This window comes from Oncorhynchus nerka, linkage group LG22 (genome assembly GCF_034236695.1).
Source record: "Oncorhynchus nerka isolate Pitt River linkage group LG22, Oner_Uvic_2.0, whole genome shotgun sequence".
NCBI classification, from domain to species: Eukaryota; Metazoa; Chordata; class Actinopteri; order Salmoniformes; family Salmonidae; genus Oncorhynchus; species Oncorhynchus nerka.
The window spans coordinates 82441817-82462860 of NC_088417.1; the positions used below are offsets into that span (position 1 = coordinate 82441817).

The 21044-nt window shown below is 46.6% G+C and overlaps 1 protein-coding gene across 2 annotated transcripts in view; it reads right to left on the reverse strand.

The window, feature by feature from the left end:
* Nucleotides 1-21044, reverse strand: part of LOC115119317 (netrin receptor UNC5C-like) — a 327268-nt gene that overhangs the window by 137541 nt on the left and 168683 nt on the right. For both annotated transcript variants that reach the window (XM_065007478.1, XM_065007477.1), the window contains exon 3: nucleotides 2347-2490. In XM_065007478.1, coding sequence (XP_064863550.1) covers nucleotides 2347-2490 — 144 coding nt within the window. The remainder of the gene's footprint in view (nucleotides 1-2346; nucleotides 2491-21044) is intronic.

Consider the following 21044-nt stretch of genomic DNA (forward strand, 5'->3'; position numbering starts at 1 on the left):
GAGTATAGCTGCTGTTAAGTGAGTGCTGGTGATGAGTATAGCTGCTGTTAAGTGAGTACTGGTGATGAGTATAGCTGCTGTTAAGTGAGTGCTGGTGATGGGTTTAGATGCTGTTAAGTGAGTGCTGGTGATGAGTATAGCTGCTGTTAAGTGAGTGCTGGTGATGAGTATAGCTGCTGTTAAGTGAGTACTGGTGATGAGTATAGCTGCTGTTAAGTGAGTGCTGGTGATGGGTTTAGATGCTGTTAAGTGAGTGCTGGTGATGAGTATAGCTGCTGTTAAGTGAGTGCTGGTGATGAGTATAGCTGCTGTTCAGTGAGTGCTGGTGATGAGTATAGCTGCTGTTAACTAAATGCTGGTGATGAGTATAGCTGCTGTTAACTAAATGCTGGTGATGAGTATAGCTGCTGTTCAGTGAGTGCTGGTGATGAGTATAGCTGCTGTTAACTAAATGCTGGTGATGAGTTTAGATGCTGTTCAGTGAGTGCTGGTGATGAGTATAGCTGCTGTTAACTAAATGCTGGTGATGAGTTTAGCTGCTGTTAACTAAATGCTGGTGATGAGTATAGCTGCTGTTAACTAAATGCTGGTGATGAGTATAGCTGCTGTTAACTAAATGCTGGTGATGAGTATAGCTGCTGTTAAGTGAGTGCTGGTGATGAGTATAGCTGCTGTTAACTAAATGATGGTGATGAGTATAGCTGCTGTCCAGTGAGTGCAGGTGATGAGTAGTAACAGAGGCATGAACACAGCACTTTCTCAGATGTCTAGTGAGTCATCCTGAAAGGCCAATGGAGAAGTGACGCATCGTGGCCGCCCCTCTGACACCCATCGAAATGCATTTACTAAACACAGAGGGCGGCCATCGCAGCAGTAATACTCATATCAGACAGACGATTTGCTACATTAACTGTAAAAAAGACAAGGCAATGTTTACACGAACCCTGTCAAACAGCCCCTAATTTACCACTTATTTGCACGTATACCCCTTTTATACATATCAGTGGGTAACTGGCAAACTGGGAGGGGTGGGGGTTGGTGGGTGTTGTAAAAACATGGGGGGTGTTTGCAGTTCAAATTAGGAAGGTGTTAAACAATGGAACAGTTAATGAATTTACCTGTAAAGAAAACAGAGAACCATTCACACAAATCCAATACCTGTATTTTGGTTACTGTGAAAATGCAGGAATCATGACTACTGTAGGTCTTGAGTAGCTTATATTTTTCCATTCATTTTATCTCTACTCCTTTCAGATTGACGAAAAGGCTGGTATAAAAATGCATGCATGGTAAATTAGTGGGTTTTTGGTCTGTGTATGAAAGGGATATAAGTGTCCCAGAGACCTCTGTCACTCTATTGGAGAACGAGAGAGACTGGACACAACATGGCTTGAAGTCAGAAATGCATAAGGTCCATACAAATACCGATGATTGCAGAAGACCCATGGCTCAGTGATAAAGATAAAGCAGAAAAACAGTCAGAGTTTAGTACATTTTTGGGCCTTTTAGTGTACTCTTTTTTGTGGTTGTTGTTGTGATCACTCAACAACTGAAAGACAGAAAACTACTCTATTTCGTCTCGGTCAGAGTTTCCAACTCCCTTCACGTTTTGATTGGCATGTCCTCTGGGTCACGTTAAACTGATTTAAGCGCAAGTGAAGAAATAAATGTGTTGTTACTGGAAAACATGTTGGTATTTGGTATACTGACCCGTAGAATTACTAACATAAGAAAATGGCATTTGAGGACCATCAACAAATAACCGGAAATGTTGGTATAAACATATTCTTGTGCTGTGTGTATACAGCACTCCCTGTCTCTGCTCAGTTCCTCCTAGTTTATACACTATGAAACTGGAGTCTATGGGCTGTTTTACCCACCCACGCTCAAAAGAACACGTAACTGCCATTAGTTATGAGAGCCTTTTCTTGACTGCCTGTACAACTGGCAGATACAGATCAACTTGGAAAGAGTCACTCTCGGACAGGGATGGAGACTGGGATGGGGTCTGGGATGGAGACAGGGACGGAGACTGGGATGGGGTCTGGAATGGAGACAGGGATGAGGACAGGGATGGAGACAGGGATAAGGTCTGGGATGGAAACAGGGATAAGGTCTGGGATGGAAACAGGGATGGGGACAGGGATGGAGACTGGGATGGGGGCAGGGATGGGGACAGGGATGGAGACTGGGATGGGGTCTGGGATGGGGACAGGGATGGAGACTGGGATGGGGTCTGGGATGGATGAAGACAGGAATAGGGACAGGGTTGGGGACAGGATAGGGAAAGGAATGAGGACAGGATTGAGGGGACTCAATAGTGACAGGGTAGAGGGCGTTACTCACACGCGATGAGGACGTGTGCCTTGCGACTCTTGGTGGTCCCTGCAGAGCTCCAGGCAACACACTGACACCAGAAGTCCTCTGGTCCAAACAGCTCCTCTACTTGCTGCCGTGTGATCTCAATACTGGCCTCTCGCACCACCAATCCTGCGGAGTGGAGAGAGAAGAAAGTCAGTATACAGGCTCGATACAGAAGCAGAACCAACACTAGCCTTTGGCAGAGAGACGGGACATTCAAAACACAGAGCCAAAGACATTTGAGGGAAATTATAGCTTGATAAAGTTAAATGAATGTTGTCCTCCCTGGCACCGGCCATGGGGAGAGGGGAATGAATATCAGTTCTAACATGTTGCCAGCAGCACAGTCTATAGCTTCATTGAGAGGATGTCAATACTAACCTCTCACACCTGGGAAAGGAAATTAGAGAAGATACACTATATATACAAAAGTATGTGAACACCCCTTCAAATTAGTGTATTCAGCTATTTCAGCCACACCCGTTGCTGACAGGTGTATAAAATTGAGCACACTGCCATGCAATCTCCATAGACAAACACTGGCAGTAGAATGGCCTGTACTGAAGAGTTCAGTGACTTTCCAATGTGGCACTGTCATAGGATGCCACTTTCCAACAAGTCAGTTCGTCAAATTTCTGTCTTCTAGAGCTGCCCCAGTCAACTGTAAGTGCTGTTATTGTGAAGTGGAAACGTCTAGGAGCAACAACGGCTCAGCCGTGAAGTGGTAGGCCACACAAGCTCACAGAACGGGACCGCCAAGTGCTGAAGCTCGTAGAATGCAGAGTGCCAACTGTAAAGTTTGGTGAGGAGGAATAATGGTTTAGGGCTGTTTTCATGGTTCGGGCTAGGCCCCTTAGTTCCAGTGAAGGGAAATCTTAAAGCTACAGCATACAATGTCATTCTTGATGATTCTGTGCTTCCAAATTCGTGGCAACAGTTTGGGGAAGGCCATTTCTTGTTCCATATATAAATACCCATTACAGTGATAATATTTTTTGTGTGTTTTACCCCATGTTTCTCCCCAATTTCGATCTTGTCTCATCGCTGCAACTCCCCAATGGGCTCGGGAGGCGAAGGTCGAGTCATGCATCCTCCGAAACAAGACCCACTAAACCACGCATCTTAACACCCGCCCGCTTAACCCGGAAGCCAGCCACACCAATGTTTCGGAGAAAACACCGTTCAACTGACGACAAAGGTTAGCCAGCAGGTGCCCGGCCCGCCAAAAGGAGTCGCTAGAGCACGATGAGCCAAGTAATGCCCCCCGGCCAAACCCTCCCCTAACCTGGACGACACTGGGCCAATTGTGCGCTGCCCTATAGGACTCCCGATCATGGATCGAACCACGGTCTGTAGTGATGCCTCTAGCACCGCGATGGTGCCTTAGACCCTTGCGCCATTCGGCAGGCCCAATACCCATTATTTTGAATAAGATGTTAGACAAACAGGTGTCCACATACTTTTGGTCATGTAGTGTATCTGTATCTAAACAAACACACATATAGGACAGAGAAAGAGGGATACCTAGTCAGTTGTACAACTGAATGCATTCAACTGAAATGTGTCTTCTGCATTTAACCCAACCCCTCTGAATCATACACCCATTCAAAATCTGGCAAAACCACACACACAGCTCTTCACACTTTAATACATCAATTTAATCAATTGTATAGCATCTTTAAATCAGTCTACTAACTACCCTGTCCAAAAGGGTATTTCTCGAGGCTGTTTGGCAATGGGTCTCCCTGTGTGCTTAGTGCTGGGTGTGTGTGTTCTGTGTGTGCTAGCTTGGCCCAGATTGCGGTGAGGTGCTGTGGGATTGAGTTGTTGAGGTCCGGGGCTGTGCATGGGACTGTGGGGGAGGAAGCCTAGCAGCCTCATCAGTGTCATGGCTAACACAATCCTGTCTTCTAACTCCTCTGATTACTGCTCATCTGGGTGCCAGAGCCCAAACAAACAAATCAGCCCTGAAACAAACCCCTCTACCCACAGCACAGCTGCCCCTCCAGCTCAGATTACTGAAATAATGCTGTGTGTACTGTGTGTGTGTGTGTGTGTGTGTGTGTGTGTGTGTGTGTGTGTGTGTGTGTGTGTGTGTGTGTGTGTGTGTGTGAGTGAGTGCGTGCGTGTGTACAGCTGGGTGTGCCAGGCTGCTTGGCACTGAGTATCATGGATGCTTCTTTGGTTTCTCAGCCCCTCCTCATCTTATCTTCTAATGTATTACTGAGAGGATTAGACAGTATGGAGGTGGAGGATCTGACAGTTCTCTCTCTGACAGGAGAAACAGCACACACATTCAATACACAGCAATCTAATCCAATGAGAGTATAGAGAGGAGCCCTATGGCAACATCATGTACCATAAATCACAAACAATGCAGTTGTCATTTGCAGTAGAAACTTTAGCTAACAGAACTATTGATCCCCACAGTATTGGGAGGAGGGAGAGAGAGAGGCAGAGAGAGAGAGAGAGAGAGAGAGAGACATAGTGAGATAGAGAGAGAGATATACCCGCTATCAAAATCAAGAAAAGAGACGTTAAATTCTACAACCACTTAAAAGGAAGCGATTCCCAAACCTTCCATTACAAAGCAGAGTGATGAACCTGGAGAACAGTACTTGCCCTAAGCAAGCTGGTCCTGCGGCTCTGTTCACAAACACAAACACAAACACAAACACAAACAGACCTCACAGAGCCCCAGGACAGCAACACAATTAGACACAACCAAATCATGAGAAAAAATATATAGAATTACTTGACACATTGGAAATAATTTACAAAAAAACTGAGCAAACTAGAATGCTATTTGAGAGCCCTAAACAGAGAGTACACAGCGGAACTTAAGGAAAGCTTTGACTATGTACAGACTCAGTGAACATAGCCTTGCTATTGGGAAAGGCCGCCGTAGGCAGACCTGGCTCTCAAGAGAAGACAGGCTATGTACACAATGCCCACAAAATGAGGTGGAAACTGAGCTGCACTTCCTAACCTCCTGCCAAATGTATGACCATATTAGAGACAAACATTTCCCTCAGATTACACAGATCCACAAAGAATTAAAAAACAAACCCAAAATCTACTGGGTGAAATACCACAGTGTGCCATTACAGCAGCAAGATGTGTGACGTGTTGTCACGAAAAAAGGGCTATCAGTGAAGAACACCCTTGTAAATACAACCCAGATTTATGTTTATTTATTTTCCCTTTTGTACTTTAACTATTTGCAAATAATATGACATTTGAAATGTCTTTATTATTTTGTAACGTTTATGAGTGTAATGTTTACTGTAAAAATGTTTTATTGTTTATTTCACTTCTGTTTATTATCTATTTCACCTGCTTTGGCAATGTAAACATGTTTCCCATGCCAATAAAGCCCTTAAATTGAATTGAATTGAGAGAGAGAGAGAGAGAGAGAGAGAGAGAGAGAGAGAGAGAGAGAGAGAGAGAGAGAGAGCATTTGTACTTTAACCATTTGCACATCGTTACAACACTGTATATAGACATGATATGACATTTGCAATGTCTTTATTCTTTTGGAACTTCTGTGATTGTATTGTTTACTATTCATTTTTTTTGTTTCTTTCACTTTTGTATATTATCTACTTTATTTGCTTTGGCAATGTAAACATCTACCTCTTTGTCTCTCTCTCTCCATGCCAATAGAGAGAGAAAGAGAGTTGTGTCGTGATAAGGTGGGGGCAGAGACAGCAGACTGAGCCAGAGAGTCACTCTATAATCTCCATGCAAACTGGATGAGTGTTCTTCTGCCTCCTCTCCTCCTCCTGCTCCCATTTCTCCTCTTGCCTCACCTCATATATGGCCTCTATAGCCAGCTCCCTCAAAATCCCTCTTCTCCTAAAAAACTACTTGAGCTGAAGGGTTCCAGCCAACACTCACCTGAATTAGGTTAGAGACTAGAGGAGTGTAAGGGTGGTCATGTGATATATAGATGGTTGGTGGTAGAGGGTCTTATCCCATATGATAATGACACTATTTCCTCATACACTGCCATCTACTGCTGTAGAAATCTGCTTATCCTCCCTACAGGTACTCTTTTCATGAGGAGGAGTAGAGAGGAGAGAGAGTGGAGAGAGGAGAGAGAGTGGAGAGAGGAGAGAGAGTGGCGAGAGGAGAGAGAGTGGAGAGAGAGTGGAGAGAGGAGAGAGAGTGGAGAGAGGAGAAAGAGTGGGGGAAACACATGGCTGATTCCTTCAGGTTCAGGAGCTTTACACAGTCTGTTTATACAGACAAACAGACACTAAGCACACTGATGTCCTACACAGCAGCTTAGAACTCATACAACATTTACATGTGGACCGACAGGCAGTGTGAGAGAGACTAGCTACTGCCATCCTAGCTACTAGCTACTGCCAGCAACGAGAGTGTGTGTACGTGTGCATACGTTTGGGTGTGTTTGTGACTTCTTGAGCGTCTGTGTGTGTGTACATGCACACGTCTGTGTGTGTGCCTGTGTGCCTGTGTGTGTGCGTGTGTGTGTGTGTGTGTCTGCATTTGTGAGTGTGTGTGTGTGTGTGTGTGTGTGTTTGTGTGTGTGTGTGTGTCTGCGTTTGTGAGTGTGTGTGTGTGTGTGTGTCTGCGTTTGTGAGTGTGTGTGTGTGTGTCTGCGTTTGTGTGTGTGTGTGTGTGTGTGTGTGTGTGTCTGCGTTTGTGTGTGTGTGTGTGTGTGTGTCTGCGTTTGTGTGTGTGTGTGTGTGTGTGTGTCTGCGTTTGTGTGTGTGTGTGTGTGTGTGTCTGCGTTTGTGTGTGTGTGTGTGTGTGTCTGCGTTTGTGTGTGTGTGTGTGTGTCTGCGTTTGTGTGTGTGTGTGTGTGTGTGTGTGTGTGTGTCTGCGTTTGTGTGTGTGTGTGTGTGTCTGCGTTTGTGTGTGTGTGTGTGTGTGTGCGTTTGTGAGTGAGAGACAGCGCTACATAGATGAAGAGAGATGGGTTAAGGGTAGTCATGAAGTTGGGAGAATATCACACAGAGTAGTATAGTGAAAATCAATAGGCGTAATAATAAAAAGGGCCAGTATTCTCTTTGGGCGTGCCAGAATTAGTCATTTGTTCTGCTCACTCACTCTGTTTAAAAACCCGCTGTTGCCTGACTCTGAGACTCTGAGGAAGGCTTTAGTCTCTTAGCCTGGTCTCATAGACAAGACATAACATAGTAAATTAAATCCGGGACAATCAAATTAGTATGATATGTTATGTTTGGTATGGTTACAAAAACATAACAGGATTGTGGTTGGGCGTATAATGAAAGGAGGGTGATTGGGCGTATACCGAAAAGAGGGTGGTTGGACGTATGATTCAAGGAGGGTGATTGGGCGTATACCGAAAAGAGGGTGGTTGGACGTATGATTCAAGGAGGGTGGTTGGGTGTATAATGAAAGGAGGGTGGTTGAGTGTATAACGAAAGGAGGGTGATTGGGCGTATAATGAAAGGAGGGTGGTTGGGCGTATAATGAAAGGAGGGTGGTTGGGCGTATAACGAAAGGAGGGTGGTTGGACGTATGATTCAAGGAGGGTGGTTGGGCGTATAATGAAAGGAGGTTGGTTGGGCGTATAATGAAAGGAGGGTGGTTGGGCGTATAATGAAAGGAGGGTGGTTGGGCGTATAATGAAAGGAGGGTGGTTGGGCGTATAATGAAAGGAGGGTGGTTGGGCGTATAACGAAAAGAGGGTGGTTGGGCGTATAATGAAAGGAGGGTGGTTGGGCGTATAATGAAAGGAGGGTGGTTGGGCGTATAATGAAAGGAGGGGTTGATAACGAAAGGAGGGTGGTTGGGCGTATAATGAAAGGAGGGTGGTTGGGCGTATAATGAAAGGAGGGTGGTTGGAGGGTGGTTGGACGTATGATTCAAGAAAGGAGGGTGGTTGGGCTTATAATGAAAGGAGGTTGGTTGGGCGTATAATGAAAGGAGGGTGGTTGGGCGTATAATGAAAGGAGGGTGGTTGGGCGTATAATGAAAGGAATGAAAGGAGGGTGGTTGAGCGTATAATGAAAGGAGGGTGGTTGGGGAGTGTATAATGAAAGGAGGGTGGTTGGGCATATAATGAAAGGAGGGTGGTTGGGCGTATGATTCAAGGAGGGTGGTTGGGCTTATAATGAAAGGAGGTTGGTTGGGCGTATAATGAAAGGAGGGTGGTTGGGCGTATAATGAAAGGAGGGTGGTTGGGCGTATAATGAAAGGAGGGTGGTTGGACGTATGATTCAAGGGTGGTTGGGCTTATAATGAAAGGAGGTTGGTTGGGCGTAATGAAAGGAGGGTGGTTGAGGCGAAAGGAGGGTGGTTGGAGCGTATAATGAAAGGAGGGTGGTTGGGCATAATGAAAGGAGGGTGGTTGAGCGTATAATGAAAGGAGGGTGGCTGGTTAATGGGAGGGTGGTTGCGTATAATGAAAGGAGGGTGAGGAAAGGAGGGTGGTTGGGTGTATAATGAAAGGAGGGTGGTTGTGCGTATGATGAAAGGAGGGTGGTTGGGTGTATAATGAAAGGAGGGTGGTTGGGCATATAATGAAAGGAGGGTGGTTGGGCATATAATGAAAGGAGGGTGGTTGGGCATATAATGAAAGGAGGGTGGTTGGGCGTATAATGAAAGGAGGGTGGTTGGGCGTATAATGAAAGGAGGGTGGTTGAGCGTATAATGAAAGGAGGGTGGCTGGGCGTATAATGAAAGGAGGGTGGTTGGGTGTATGATTCAAGGAGGGTGGTTGGGCTTATAATGAAAGGAGGTTGGTTGGGCGTATAATGAAAGGAGGGTGGTTGGGCGTATAATGAAAGGAGGGTGGTTGGGCGTATAATGAAAGGAGGGTGGTTGGGTGTATAATGAAAGGAGGGTGGTTGAATAACGAAAAGAGGGTGGTTGGACGAAAAGGAGGGTGGTTGGACGTATGATTCAAGGAGGAGGGAGGTTGGTGGTTAATGAAAGGCGTATAATGAAAGGAGGGCGATTGAAAGTTGGAAAGGAGGGTGGTTGGGCGTATAATGAAAGGAGGGTGGTTGGGCGTATAACGAAGGGTGGTTGGGCGATAACGAAAGGAGGTGGTTGGGGGAGGGTGATTGGGCGTATAATGAAAGGAGGGTGGTTGGGCGTATAATGAAAGGAGGGTGGTTGGGCGTATAACGAAAGGAGGGTGATTGGGCGTATAATGAAAGGAGGGTGGTTGAAGCGATAATGAAAGGAGGGTGATTGGGCGTATAATGAAAGGAGGGTGGTTGGGCGTATAATGAAAGGAGGGTGATTGGGCGATGAAAGGAGGGTGATTGGGCGTATAATGAAAGGAGGTTGGTTGGGCGTATAATGAAAGGAGGGTGATTGGGCGTATAATGAAAGGAGGGTGATTGGGTGGTGGTTGGGCGTATGATTCAAGGAGGGTGGTTGGGCGATAATGGAGGGTGGTTGGTTGGGGGTGATTAACGTATAATGAAAGGAGGGTGGTTGGGCGTATAATGAAAGGAGGGTGATTGGGCGTATAACGAAAGAGGGTGGTTGGACGTATGATTCAAGTATAATGAAAGGAGGTTCGTAAAGGAGGGTGGTTGGGTGAAAGGAGGGTGGTATATAATGAAAGGAGGGTGGTTGGGGTATAATGAAAGGAGGGTGGTTGGGTATAATGATGAAATGAAAGGAGGGTGGTTGAAAAAGAGGGTGGTTGGGCGATTCAAGGAGGGTAATGAAATGAAGGAGGGTGGTTGGGTATAATGAAAGTGGTTGGGCGTATAATGAAAGGAGGGTGGTTGAGCGTATAATGAAAGGAGGGTGGTTGAGCGTATAATGGGAGGGTGGTTGGGTGTATAATGAAAGGAGGGTGGTTGGGCATATAATGAAAGGAGGGTGGTTGGGCGTATGATTCAAGGAGGGTGGTTGGTTATAATGAAAGGAGGTTGGTTGGGCGTATAATGAAAGGAGGGTGGTTGGGCGTAGAAAGGAGGGTGGTTGGGCGTATAATGAAAGGAGGGTGGTTGGACGTATGATTCAAGGAGGGTGGTTGGGCTTATAATGAAAGGAGGTTGGTGGTTAATGAAAGGAGGGTGGTTGAGCGTATAATGAAAGGAGGGTGGTTGGGTATAATGAAAGTGGTTGGGCGTATAATGAAAGGAGGGTGGTTGCGGAAAGGAGGGTGGCTGGGCGTATAATGAAAGGAGGGTGGTTGGAAAGGAGGGTGGTTGTGCGATGAAAGGAGGGTAATAATGAAAGGAAGGTGGTTGTGCGTATGATGAAAGGAGGTGGTTGGGTGTATAATGAAAGGAGGGTGGTTGGGCGTATAATGAAAGGAGAAAGGGTTGGTTGAAAGGAGGGTGGTTGGGCGTATAATGAAAGGAGGGTGGTTGGGCGTATAATAAAGGAGGGTGGTTGGGCGTAAATGAAAGGAGGGTGGTTGGGCGTATAATGAAAGGAGGGTGGTTGGGTGTATGATTCAAGGAGGGGTTGGGCTTATAATGAAAGGAGGTTGGTTGGGCGTATAATGAAAGGAGGGTGGTTGGGCGTATAATGAAAGGAGGGTGGTTGATTGAAAGGAGGGTGGTTGGGTGTATAATGAAAGGAGGGTGGTTGGGCGTATAATGAAAGGAGGGTGGTTGGGCGAAAGGAGGGTGATTGGGCGAAAGGAGGGTGGTTGGGCGTATAATGAAAGGAGGGTGGTTGGAGCGTAACGAACGAAAGGAGGGTGGTTGAGGCGTATAATGGTGGTTGGGCGTATAATGAAAGGAGGGTGGTTGGGTTTATAATGAAAGGAGGGTGGTTGGGGTATAATGAAAGGAGGGTGGTTGGGTGATAATGAAAGGAGGGTGGTTGGGTGTATAATGGAGGGTGGTTGGGCGTATATAAAGGAAAGGAGGTGGTTGGGCGTATAATGAAAGGAGGGTGGTTGAGCGTATAATGAAAGGAGGGTGGTTGAGCGTATAACGAAAGGAGGGTGGTTGGGCGTGAAAGGAGGGTGGTTGGGCGTATAATGAAAGGAGGGTGGTTTGAGCATATAATGAAGAGGAGGTTGGTTAGGCGTATAATGAAAGGAGGGTGGTTGAAAGGCTTATAATGAAAGGAGGGTGGTTGGGTGTATAATGAAAGGAGGGTGGTTGGGTATAATGAAAAGGGGGTTGGGCGTATAAATGAAAGGAGGGTGGTTGGGCGTATAATGAAAGGAGGGTGGTTGGGCGTATTGGTATAATGAAAGGAGGGTGGTTAGGCGTATAATGAAAGGAGGGTGGTTGGGCGTATAATGAAAGGAGGTGGTTGGGCTTATAATGAAAGAGGTGGTTATAATGGGAGGTGGTTGGGCTATAATGAAAGGAGGGTGGTTGAATAATGAAAGGAGGGTGGTTGGACGTAAATTCAAGGAGGGTGGTTGGGCGTAACGTAAATGAAAAGGAGGGGTGATAATGAAAGGAGGGTGGTTGCGTGTATAATGAAAGGAGGGTGGTTGAGCGTATAATGAAAGAGGGTGGTTGGGCGTATAATGAAAGGAGGGTGGTTGGGCGTATAAAAGGAGGGTGGTTGGGTGTATAAGGGAGGGGTTGATTGGGCGTATAATGAAAGGAGGGTGGTTGGGCGTATAATGAAAGGAGGGTGGTTGGGCGTATAATGAAAGGTATAATGGGGGGGTGGTTGGGCGTATAATGAAAGGAGGGTGATTGGGCGTATAAATGAAAGGAGGGTGGTTGGGCGTATAATGAAAGGAGGGTGATATAATGGGCGTATAATGAAAGGAGGGTGGTTGAGCGTATAATGAAAGGAGGTGGTTGGGCGTATAACGAAAAGAGGGTGGTTGGACGTATAACGATGGTTGGACGTATGATTCAAGGAGGGTGGTTGGGGCGTATAATGAAAAGGAGGTTGGTTTGAGGCGTATAATGAAAGGAGGTGGTTGGGCGTATAATGAAAGGAGGGTGATTAATGAGGCGTATAATGAAAGGAGGGTGGTTGGGCGTATAATGAAAGGAGGGTGGTTGGGTGAAAGGAGGGTGGTTGGGCGTATAAGGAAAGGAGGGTGGTTGGTTGGGCGTATGATGAAAGGAGGGTGGTTGGGCGTTAACGGGAGGGTGATTGGGCGTATAATGAAAGGAGGGTGGTTGGGCGTATAACGAAGGGAGGGTGATTGGGCGTATAATGAAAGGAGGGTTTGGGCAAGGAGGGTGGTTGGGTATAATGAAAGGAGGGTGATTAGGCTATATAATGAAAGGTGATTGGGCGTATAATGAGGGTGATTGGGTGTATAATGAATAATTCAAGAAGGGTGGTTGGGCGTAGGGTGGTTGGTATAATGAAAGGAGGGTGATTGGGCGTATAATGAAAGGAGGTGGTTGGGCAAGGAGGGTGTGGTTGGGATTCAAGGAGGGGTTATAATGAAAGGAGGTTGGTTGGGCGTATAATGAAAGGAGGTTGGGTTAATGGGCATGGTTAGGCGTATAATGAAAGGAGGGTGGTTGAGCGTATAATGAAAGGAGGGTGGTTGGGTGTATAATGAAAGGAGGGTGGTTGGGGGTGGTATAATGAAAGGAGGGTTGGTTGGTATAATGAAAGGAGGGTGGTTGGCGTATAATGAAAGGAGGGTGGTATAATGAGCGTATAATGAAAGGAGGGTGGTATAATGAAAGGAGCGTATAATGAAAGGAGGGTGGTTGGGCATATAATGAAAGGAGGTGGTTGGGCGTATGATTCAAGGAGGGTTGGGCTTATAATGGGAGGTTGGTTGGGCGTATAATGAAAGGAGGGTGGTTGGGCGTATAATGAAAGGAGGGTGGTTGATAATGAAAAGGAGGGTGGTTGGACGTATGATTCAAGGAGGGTGATAATGAAAGGAGGGTGGTTAATGAAAGGAGGGTGGTTGATAATGAAAGGAGGGTGGTTGGGCGTGTGGTTATATAATGAAAGGAGGGTGGTTGGGCGTATAATGAAAGGAGGGTGGCTGGGCGTATAATGAAAGGAGGGTGGTTGCGTGTATAATGAAAAGGAGGTGGTTGTGCGTATGATGAAAGGAGGTGGTTGGGTGTATAATAGAGCGGTTGTAATATGATGAAAGGAGGGTGGTTGGGTGTATAATGAAAGGAGGTGGTTGGGCGTATAATGAAAGAGGGTGGTTGGTTGGGCTGGTATATATGAAAGGAGGGTGGTTGGGCGTATAATGAAAGGAGGGTGGTTGGGCGTATAATGAAAGGAGGGTGGTGAGCGTATAATGAAAGGAGGGTGTGGGGCGTATAATGAAAGGAGGGTGGTTAGGAGGAGTGGTTGGGCTTATAATAATGAAAGGAGGGTGGTTGGGCGTATAATGAAAGGAGGGTATAATGAAAGGAGGGTGGTTGAGCGTATAATGAAAGGAGGTGGTTGGGCGTATGATGAATGGTTGAATAATGAAAGGAGGGTGGTTATAATGGGAGGGTGGTTGGGCGTATAATGAAAGGAGGGTGGTTGGGTATAATGAAAGGAGGGTGGTTGGGCGTATAATGAAAGGAGGGTGGTTGGGTATAATGAAAGGAGGTGGTTGGGTGTATAATGAAAGGAGGGTGGTTGAGCGTATAATGAAAGGAGGGTGGTTGAAAGGAGGGTGGTTGGGCGTATAATGAAAGGAGGGTGGTTGAGCGTATAATGGGAGGGTGGTTGGGCGTATAATGAAAGGAGGGTGAAAGGAGGGTGGTTGGTTATAATGGGCATATAATGAAAGGAGGGTGGTTGGGAGGGTGGTTGGGCGTATAATGAAAGGAGGTGGTTGGGCGTATAATAAAGGAGGGTGGTTGGGCGTATAATGAAAGGAGATTGGTTGAGCGTATGATGGGAGGGTGGTTGGGCGTATATAATGAAAGGAGGTGGTTGGGCGTAATGAAAGGAGGGTGGTTGGGCGTATAATGAAAGGAGGGTGGTTGGGCGTATAATGAAAGGAGGGTGGTTAATGAAAGGCGTATAATGAAAGGAGGGTGGTTGGGTGTATAATGAAAGGAGGGTGGTTGAGCGTATAATGAAAGGAGGTGAAAGGAGGGTGGTTGATAATGAAAGCGTATGATTCAAGGAGGTGGTTGGCGTATAATGAAAGAAAGGAGGTATAATGGTTGGGTGGTTGCATAATGAAAGGAGGTGGTTGGACGTATGATTCAAGGAGGTGGTTGTATAATGAAAGGAGGTTGGTTGGGCGTATAATGAAAGGAGGGTGGTTGGGCGTATAATGAAAGAGGAGGGTGGTTGGGCGTATAATGAAAGGAGGGTGGTTGGGCGTATAATGAAAGGAGGGTGGTTGGGTATAATGAATGAAAGGAGGGTGGTTGGGTGTATAATGAAAGGAGGGTGGTTGAGCGGAGGTGGTTGGGCTTATAATGAAAGGAGGGTGGCGTGGGCGTATAAAGAAAGGAGGGGTGGTATAATGAAAAGGAGGGTGGTTGAGCGTATAATGATGATAAGGGAGGTGGTTGGGTGTATAATGAAAGGAGGGTGGTTGGCATATAATGAAAGGAGGGTGGTTGGGCGTATGATTCAAGGAGGTGGTTGGGCTTATAATGAAAAGGAGGTTGAATAATGAAAGGAGGGTGGTTGGGCGTATAATGCGTATATTCAAGGAGGGTGAAAGGAGGTTGGTTGGGGAGGGTGGTTGAGCGTATAATGAAAAGGAGGGTATAAATGAAAGGAGGGTGGTTGGGTGTATAATGAAAGGAGGGTGGTTGAAAGGTGTATAATGAAAGGAGGGTGGTTGTGCGTATGATGAAAGGAGGGTGGTTGGGTGTATAATGAAAGGAGGGTGGTTGTGCGTATGATGAAAGGAGGGTGGTTGGGTGTATAATGAAAGGAGGGTGGTTGGGCGTATAATGAAAGGAGGGTGGTTGGGCATATAATGAAAGGTGGTTGGGCATATAATGAAAGGAGGGTGGTTGGGCGTATAATGAAAGGAGGGTGGTTGGGCGTATAATGAAAGGAGGGTGGTTGAGCGTATAATGAAAGGAGGTGGCTGGGGCGTATAATGAAAGGAGGGGGGTGGTTCAAGGGTGGTATAATGAAAGGGTTGGGGTGGTTTGGGCATATAATGAAAGGGAGGGTGGTTGGGCGTATAATGAAAGGAGGGTGGTTGGGTGTATAATGTGTATGATAATGAAAGGAGGGTGGTTGAGCATGGGAGGGTGGTTGGGCGTATAATGAAAGGAGGTATAATGTGGTTGAGCGTATAATGAAAGGAGGGTGGTTGGGTGTATAATGAAAGGAGGGTGGTGGGTGTATAATGAAAGGAGGGTGGTTGAGCGTATAATGAAAGGATAATGGGTGGTTGGGCGTATAATGAAAGGAGGGTGGTTGGCGTATAATGAAAGGAGGGTGGTTGGGCGTATAATGAAAGGAGGGTGGTTGGTGTATAATGAAAGGAGGGTGGTTGGGAAAGGAGGGTGGTTGAGCGTATAATGAAAGGAGGTGGTGGGCGTATAATGAAAGGTGTATAATGAAAGGAGGTGGTTGGCGTATAATGAAAGGAGGGTGGTTGGGTGGTTAATGAAAGGAGGGTGGTTGGGTGTATAATGAAAGGAGGGTGGTTGGGTGTATAATGAAAGGAGGAGGGTGGTTGAGCGTATGAAAGGAGGGTGGTTGGGCGTATAATGAAAGGAGGGTGGTTGGGTGTATAATGAAAGGAGGGTGGTTGGGTGTATAATGAAAGGAGGTATAATGAAAGAGGGTGGTTGGGCGTATAATGAAAGGAGGGTTGTTATAATGAAAGGAGGGTATAATGAAAGGAGGGTGGTTGGGTGTATAATGAAAGGAGGAGGGTGGTTGGGTAATGAAAGGAGGGTGGTTGTATGGGTGGTTGGGCGTATAATGAAAGGAGGGTGGTTGGGCGTATAATGAAAGGAGGGTGGTTAATGAAAGGTGTATAATGAAAGGAGGGTGGTTGGGCGTATAATGAAAGGAGGGTGGTTGGTGTATAATGAAAGGAGGGTGGTTGTGCGTATGATGAAAGGAGGGTGGTTGGGTGTATAATGAAAGGAGGGTGGTTGGGCGTATAATGAAAGGAGGGTGGTTGAGGTATAATGAAAGAGAGGGTTGCTGGGCGTATAATGAAAGGAGGGTGGTTGGGTGTATAATGAAAGGAGGTGGTTGGGTGTATAATGAAAGGAGGGTGGTTGGGTGTATAATGAAAGGAGGGTGGTTGGGCATATAATGAAAGGAGGTGGTTGGGCGTATAATGAAAGGAGGGTGGTTGGGCGTATAATGAAAGGAGGGTGGTTGGGCGTATAACGCGAACATGTATCAACCCAAAGTTGTGTGTTCGCATCTCATCACGACCAACTTTAGCATTTGAGCTACTTAGCAACTTTTCAACGACTTACTACTTTTAGCTACTTAGCATGTTAGCTAACCCTTCCCCCCTTCCCTAACCCTTCCCCTAACCCTACTTTACATAGGACTATGGGAAGTACATATTGTACATTTAGTATTTTCATACCATATTGTACATTTTGTAAATTCATAACATATCATACGAATTGTAATTCGGAACATATCATATGAAATGGATGATGGACGCCCACAAATGAATACATACCATACGAAGCGTAACATATCATATGAAATGGATGATGGACGCCCACAAATGAATACATACCATACGAAGCGTAACATATCATATGAAATGGATGATGGACGCCCACAAATGAATACATACCATACGAAACGTAACATATCATATGAAATGGATGATGGACGCCCACAAATGAATACATACCATACGAAACGTAACATATCATATGAAATGGATGATGGACGCCCACAAATGAATACATACCATACGAAGCGTAACATATCATACTAAATGGAGTATATCGGATTGATGTACAGAATAATCCAAAACGCTTTGAGACCAGGTTGAGTATCTACATAGCACAAGCAGCAGGCAGGCTGATCAAGCATGTTATCCACATGTCATCCATCTTGATCCCAGGAACGGTAGATGCTGCTTTTGCAACAGCTAATGGGGATCCTAATAAAATAACAAATAACAAATGTTCATATTCAGACTGGACCAATCTCTACTGCAATCATCTTGACTAGTTAATACGATTACAGTTCTGACTACACACATGGAGGGGCTGAAATATACTTCTGGGATCATAACTCATGTAAACGAACCACTCCTTACCGATGCCATTATAGTGATCAGTGATCTGAGATGTCACCATCCCATCTCACACCCACTCACTGTCCATTAGTATGATACAAAATTATTTTCCAATCTGTCCCATTAAACGATAGCTGGTGTGGTGCTCTGAGTCTGGATGGATCCATTGGAGATGATTCATTATTAAAGCAATCATTAGCACTGGCTAGCGTTAGCTCCTTTTATTGATCAGTCACTGACGAGCAGGCTGCTAGAGCAGCAGTCGCTGAGGGGGGAGGAGGGGAGGATGGGGTAAGTAAGTACCCTGATTATCTGCCGCCCAAATGAAGAGCTCCACTCCTGCTTGATGCTACCAGACACAACTCTTACAGGATGGATGGTGAGCTGTCTGTCTCCAGCGTGTCTTACACTGCTACTCTGCTCATACATATAATTAACTCTGGGCTCATTTGTTCAAATCAATGGCTACAGGTCACTGGAGCCTAGAGCTAGATATCAGCGTGGGTCCAGCTCTCAGCACTAGGCGTCTAATGGGTTATCATTTTGACCATCTGCATACAGTAGGTGTTCCTACCTTATGCAAACATAGGTAGCTACAGTTTTTATTAGATCAAAATAATAAAAGTTAGTCTGGGTCTTTGAAAAACTATTCAAAATACTATAATATCCTGATCTAAATGTATCAATCAAACTCAAATCCGAGCACGATGGAAATCATATTTGGTAACGACGAAAAAACTCCCTGCCAGCGTTTGAGAGGTGAGATCAATGGTGCACGTCTAACGTGGGTGTTCCTCTAGTGAGGCGGCATTGCATGACTTCTAAAGCAGGGCCATGGTAGAGCACAGCACTAATGATGCTGTTCCTCAGCCTGGGTAGGAAGGAGAGGCAGGAGATGCAGCAACCCACTAGTCTCTCTGTTTCTATTTCTGCACTCTGATACAATGATACATATACAGGAGATACAGACAGAGGTAGAGAGGCTTTGGCTGAAGCCTGCTGTCTGATTGACAACACAACATGCCCTGCTTCCCCTTCAATCTCTCCTTCACTTGTCTCACCCTCTCGATGTCTTGCTCTCTCCTGCTTTCTATTTCTCTCCATCTCTCTCCATCGCTCTCTCTCTCTCTATAAATGTATTTTCAATTCAATTGAAGGGTTTTATTGGCATGGAAAATATATGTTAACATCGCCAAAGAGTAGCCCTCTCCACCTCTCTCTCTCTCTCTCTCTCTCTCTCTCTCTCTCTCTCTCTCCTCTCTCTCTCTCTCTCTCTCTCTCTCTCTCTCTCTCTCTCTCTCTCTCTCTCTCTCTCTCTCTCTCTCTCTCCTCTCTCTCTCTCTCTCTCTCTCTCTCTCTCTCTCTCTCTCTCTCTCTCTCTCTCTCTCTCTCTCTCTTGTTGTCGAAAGACAGAGAGAGCGAGAGAGAGAAAGGGAGCGGTAGAGACAGAGAGAGCGAGAGAGAGAAAGAGAGAGAGAGAGAGAGAGAGAGAGAAAGCTGTGTCATGATAAGTTGGGCATCAGATAATATTTCCTGCAGAGGTTCCAGCAGTTCCAGTATTGACCAGGGCCTCATGGCCAGCCTCTCCTCTTCCTGGGCTACTCTTCTGTCAATCTGGGGAAATTAGAGATGACTGGAGTGGGCTGAGAGTGAGAGTGAGAGTAAGAGTGAGAGAGAGAGAGAGACAGAGAGAGAGAGAGAGAGAGAGAGACAGATGCAGAGAGAGAGAGAGAGAGAGAGAGAGAGAGAGAGAGAGAGGTGGAGAGGGCTACTCTTTGGCGATGTTAACATATATTTTCCATGCCAATAAAACCCTTCAATTGAATTGAAAATACATTTATAGAGAGAGAGAGAGCGATGGAGAGAGAGAGAGAGAGAGAGAGACAGATGCAGAGAGAGAGAGAGAGAGAGAGAGAGAGAGAATGAGAGAGAGAGAGTGAGAGAGAGAGAGAGACAGATGCAGAGAGAGAGAGAGAGAGAGAGAGAGAATGAGAGAGAGAGTGAGAGAGAGAGAGTCTGCATAGCCTGTGGGCTTCAGTGCGGGGAGTGTGGTTTGTGTATGTGTGGGTGTGGGTGTGCGTGTGTATGGTTGAATGAGTGTGGGTAGCCTCTGGGGCTGGGTTTGTGGAGCGTGGTGTGGGTATGCTGTGTGGGTTGGTTTGCTTGTAGATGTTTTTAGCAAATACGATTTCTGACATAATGGCAAGGGGGCACCACTGCTAACCTCTTATTTTCAACCTCTTCTCTTCTAATGTCAACGCAGCAAAACACTTCTCACAGTCTTCATAACAGTTCAAGTACAGCCCCATGTCAAAATGAAAAGATAATGGATGTTTGAAGTTCTCTGAAGAAGGATTACTTTATCCTATCCTAGGTATTCCTTAAAGAGGTGGGGTTTCAGGTGTCTCCGGAAGGCCACCATTGGGGGCCAGAGCAGCGAACAGTTTTGACTGGGCTGAGCGGGAACTGTACTTCCTCAGTGGTAGGAGGCGAGCAGGCCAGAGGTGGATGAACGCAGTGCCCTTGTTTGGGTGTAGGGCCTGATCAGAGCCTGGAGGTACTGAGGGTGCCGTTCCCCTCACAGCTCCGTAGGCAAGCACCATGGTCTTGTAGCGGATGCGAGCTTCAACTGGAAGCCAGTGGAGAGAGCGGAGGAGCGGGGTGACGTGAGAGAACTTGGGAAGGTTGAACACCAGACGGGCTGCGGCGTTCTGGATGAGTTGTAGGGGTTTAATGGCACAGGCAGGGAGCCCAGCCAACAGCGAGTTGCAGTAATCCAGACGGGAGATGACAAGTGCCTGGATTAGGACCTGCGCCGCTTCCTGTGTGAGGCAGGGTCGTACTCTGCGGATGTTGTAGAGCATGAACCTACAGGAACGGGCCACCGCCTTGATGTTATTTGAGAACGAGGGTGTTGTCCAGGATCACGCCAAGGTTCTTAGCGCTCTGGGAGGAGGACACAATGGAGTTGTCAACCGTGATGGCGAGATCATGGAACGGGCAGTCCTTCCCCGGGAGGAAGAGCAGCTCCGTCTTGCCGAGGTTCAGCTTGAGGTGATGATCCGTCATCCACACTGATATGTCTGCCAGACATGCAGAGATGCGATTCGCCACCTGGTCATCAGAAGGGGGAAAGGAGAAGATTAATTGTGTGTCGTCTGCATAGCAATGATAGGAGAGACCATGTGAGGTTATGACAGAGCCAAGTGACTTGGTGTATAGCGAGAATAGGAGAGGGCCTAGAACAGAGCCCTGGGGGACACCAGTGGTGAGAGCACGTGGTGAGGAGACGGATTCTCGCCACGCCACCTGGTAGGAGCGACCTGTCAGGTAGGACGCAATCCAAGCGTGGGCCGCGCCGGAGATGCCCAACTCGGAGAGGGTGGAGAGGAGGATCTGATGGTTCACAGTATCGAAGGCAGCCGATAGGTCTAGAAGGATGAGAGCAGAGGAGAGAGAGTTAGCTTTAGCAGTGCGGAGCGCCTCCGTGATACAGAGAAGAGCAGTCTCAGTTGAATGACTAGTCTTGAAACCTGACTGATTTGGATCAAGAAGGTCATTCTGAGAGAGATAGCGGGAGAGCTGGCCAAGGACGGCACGT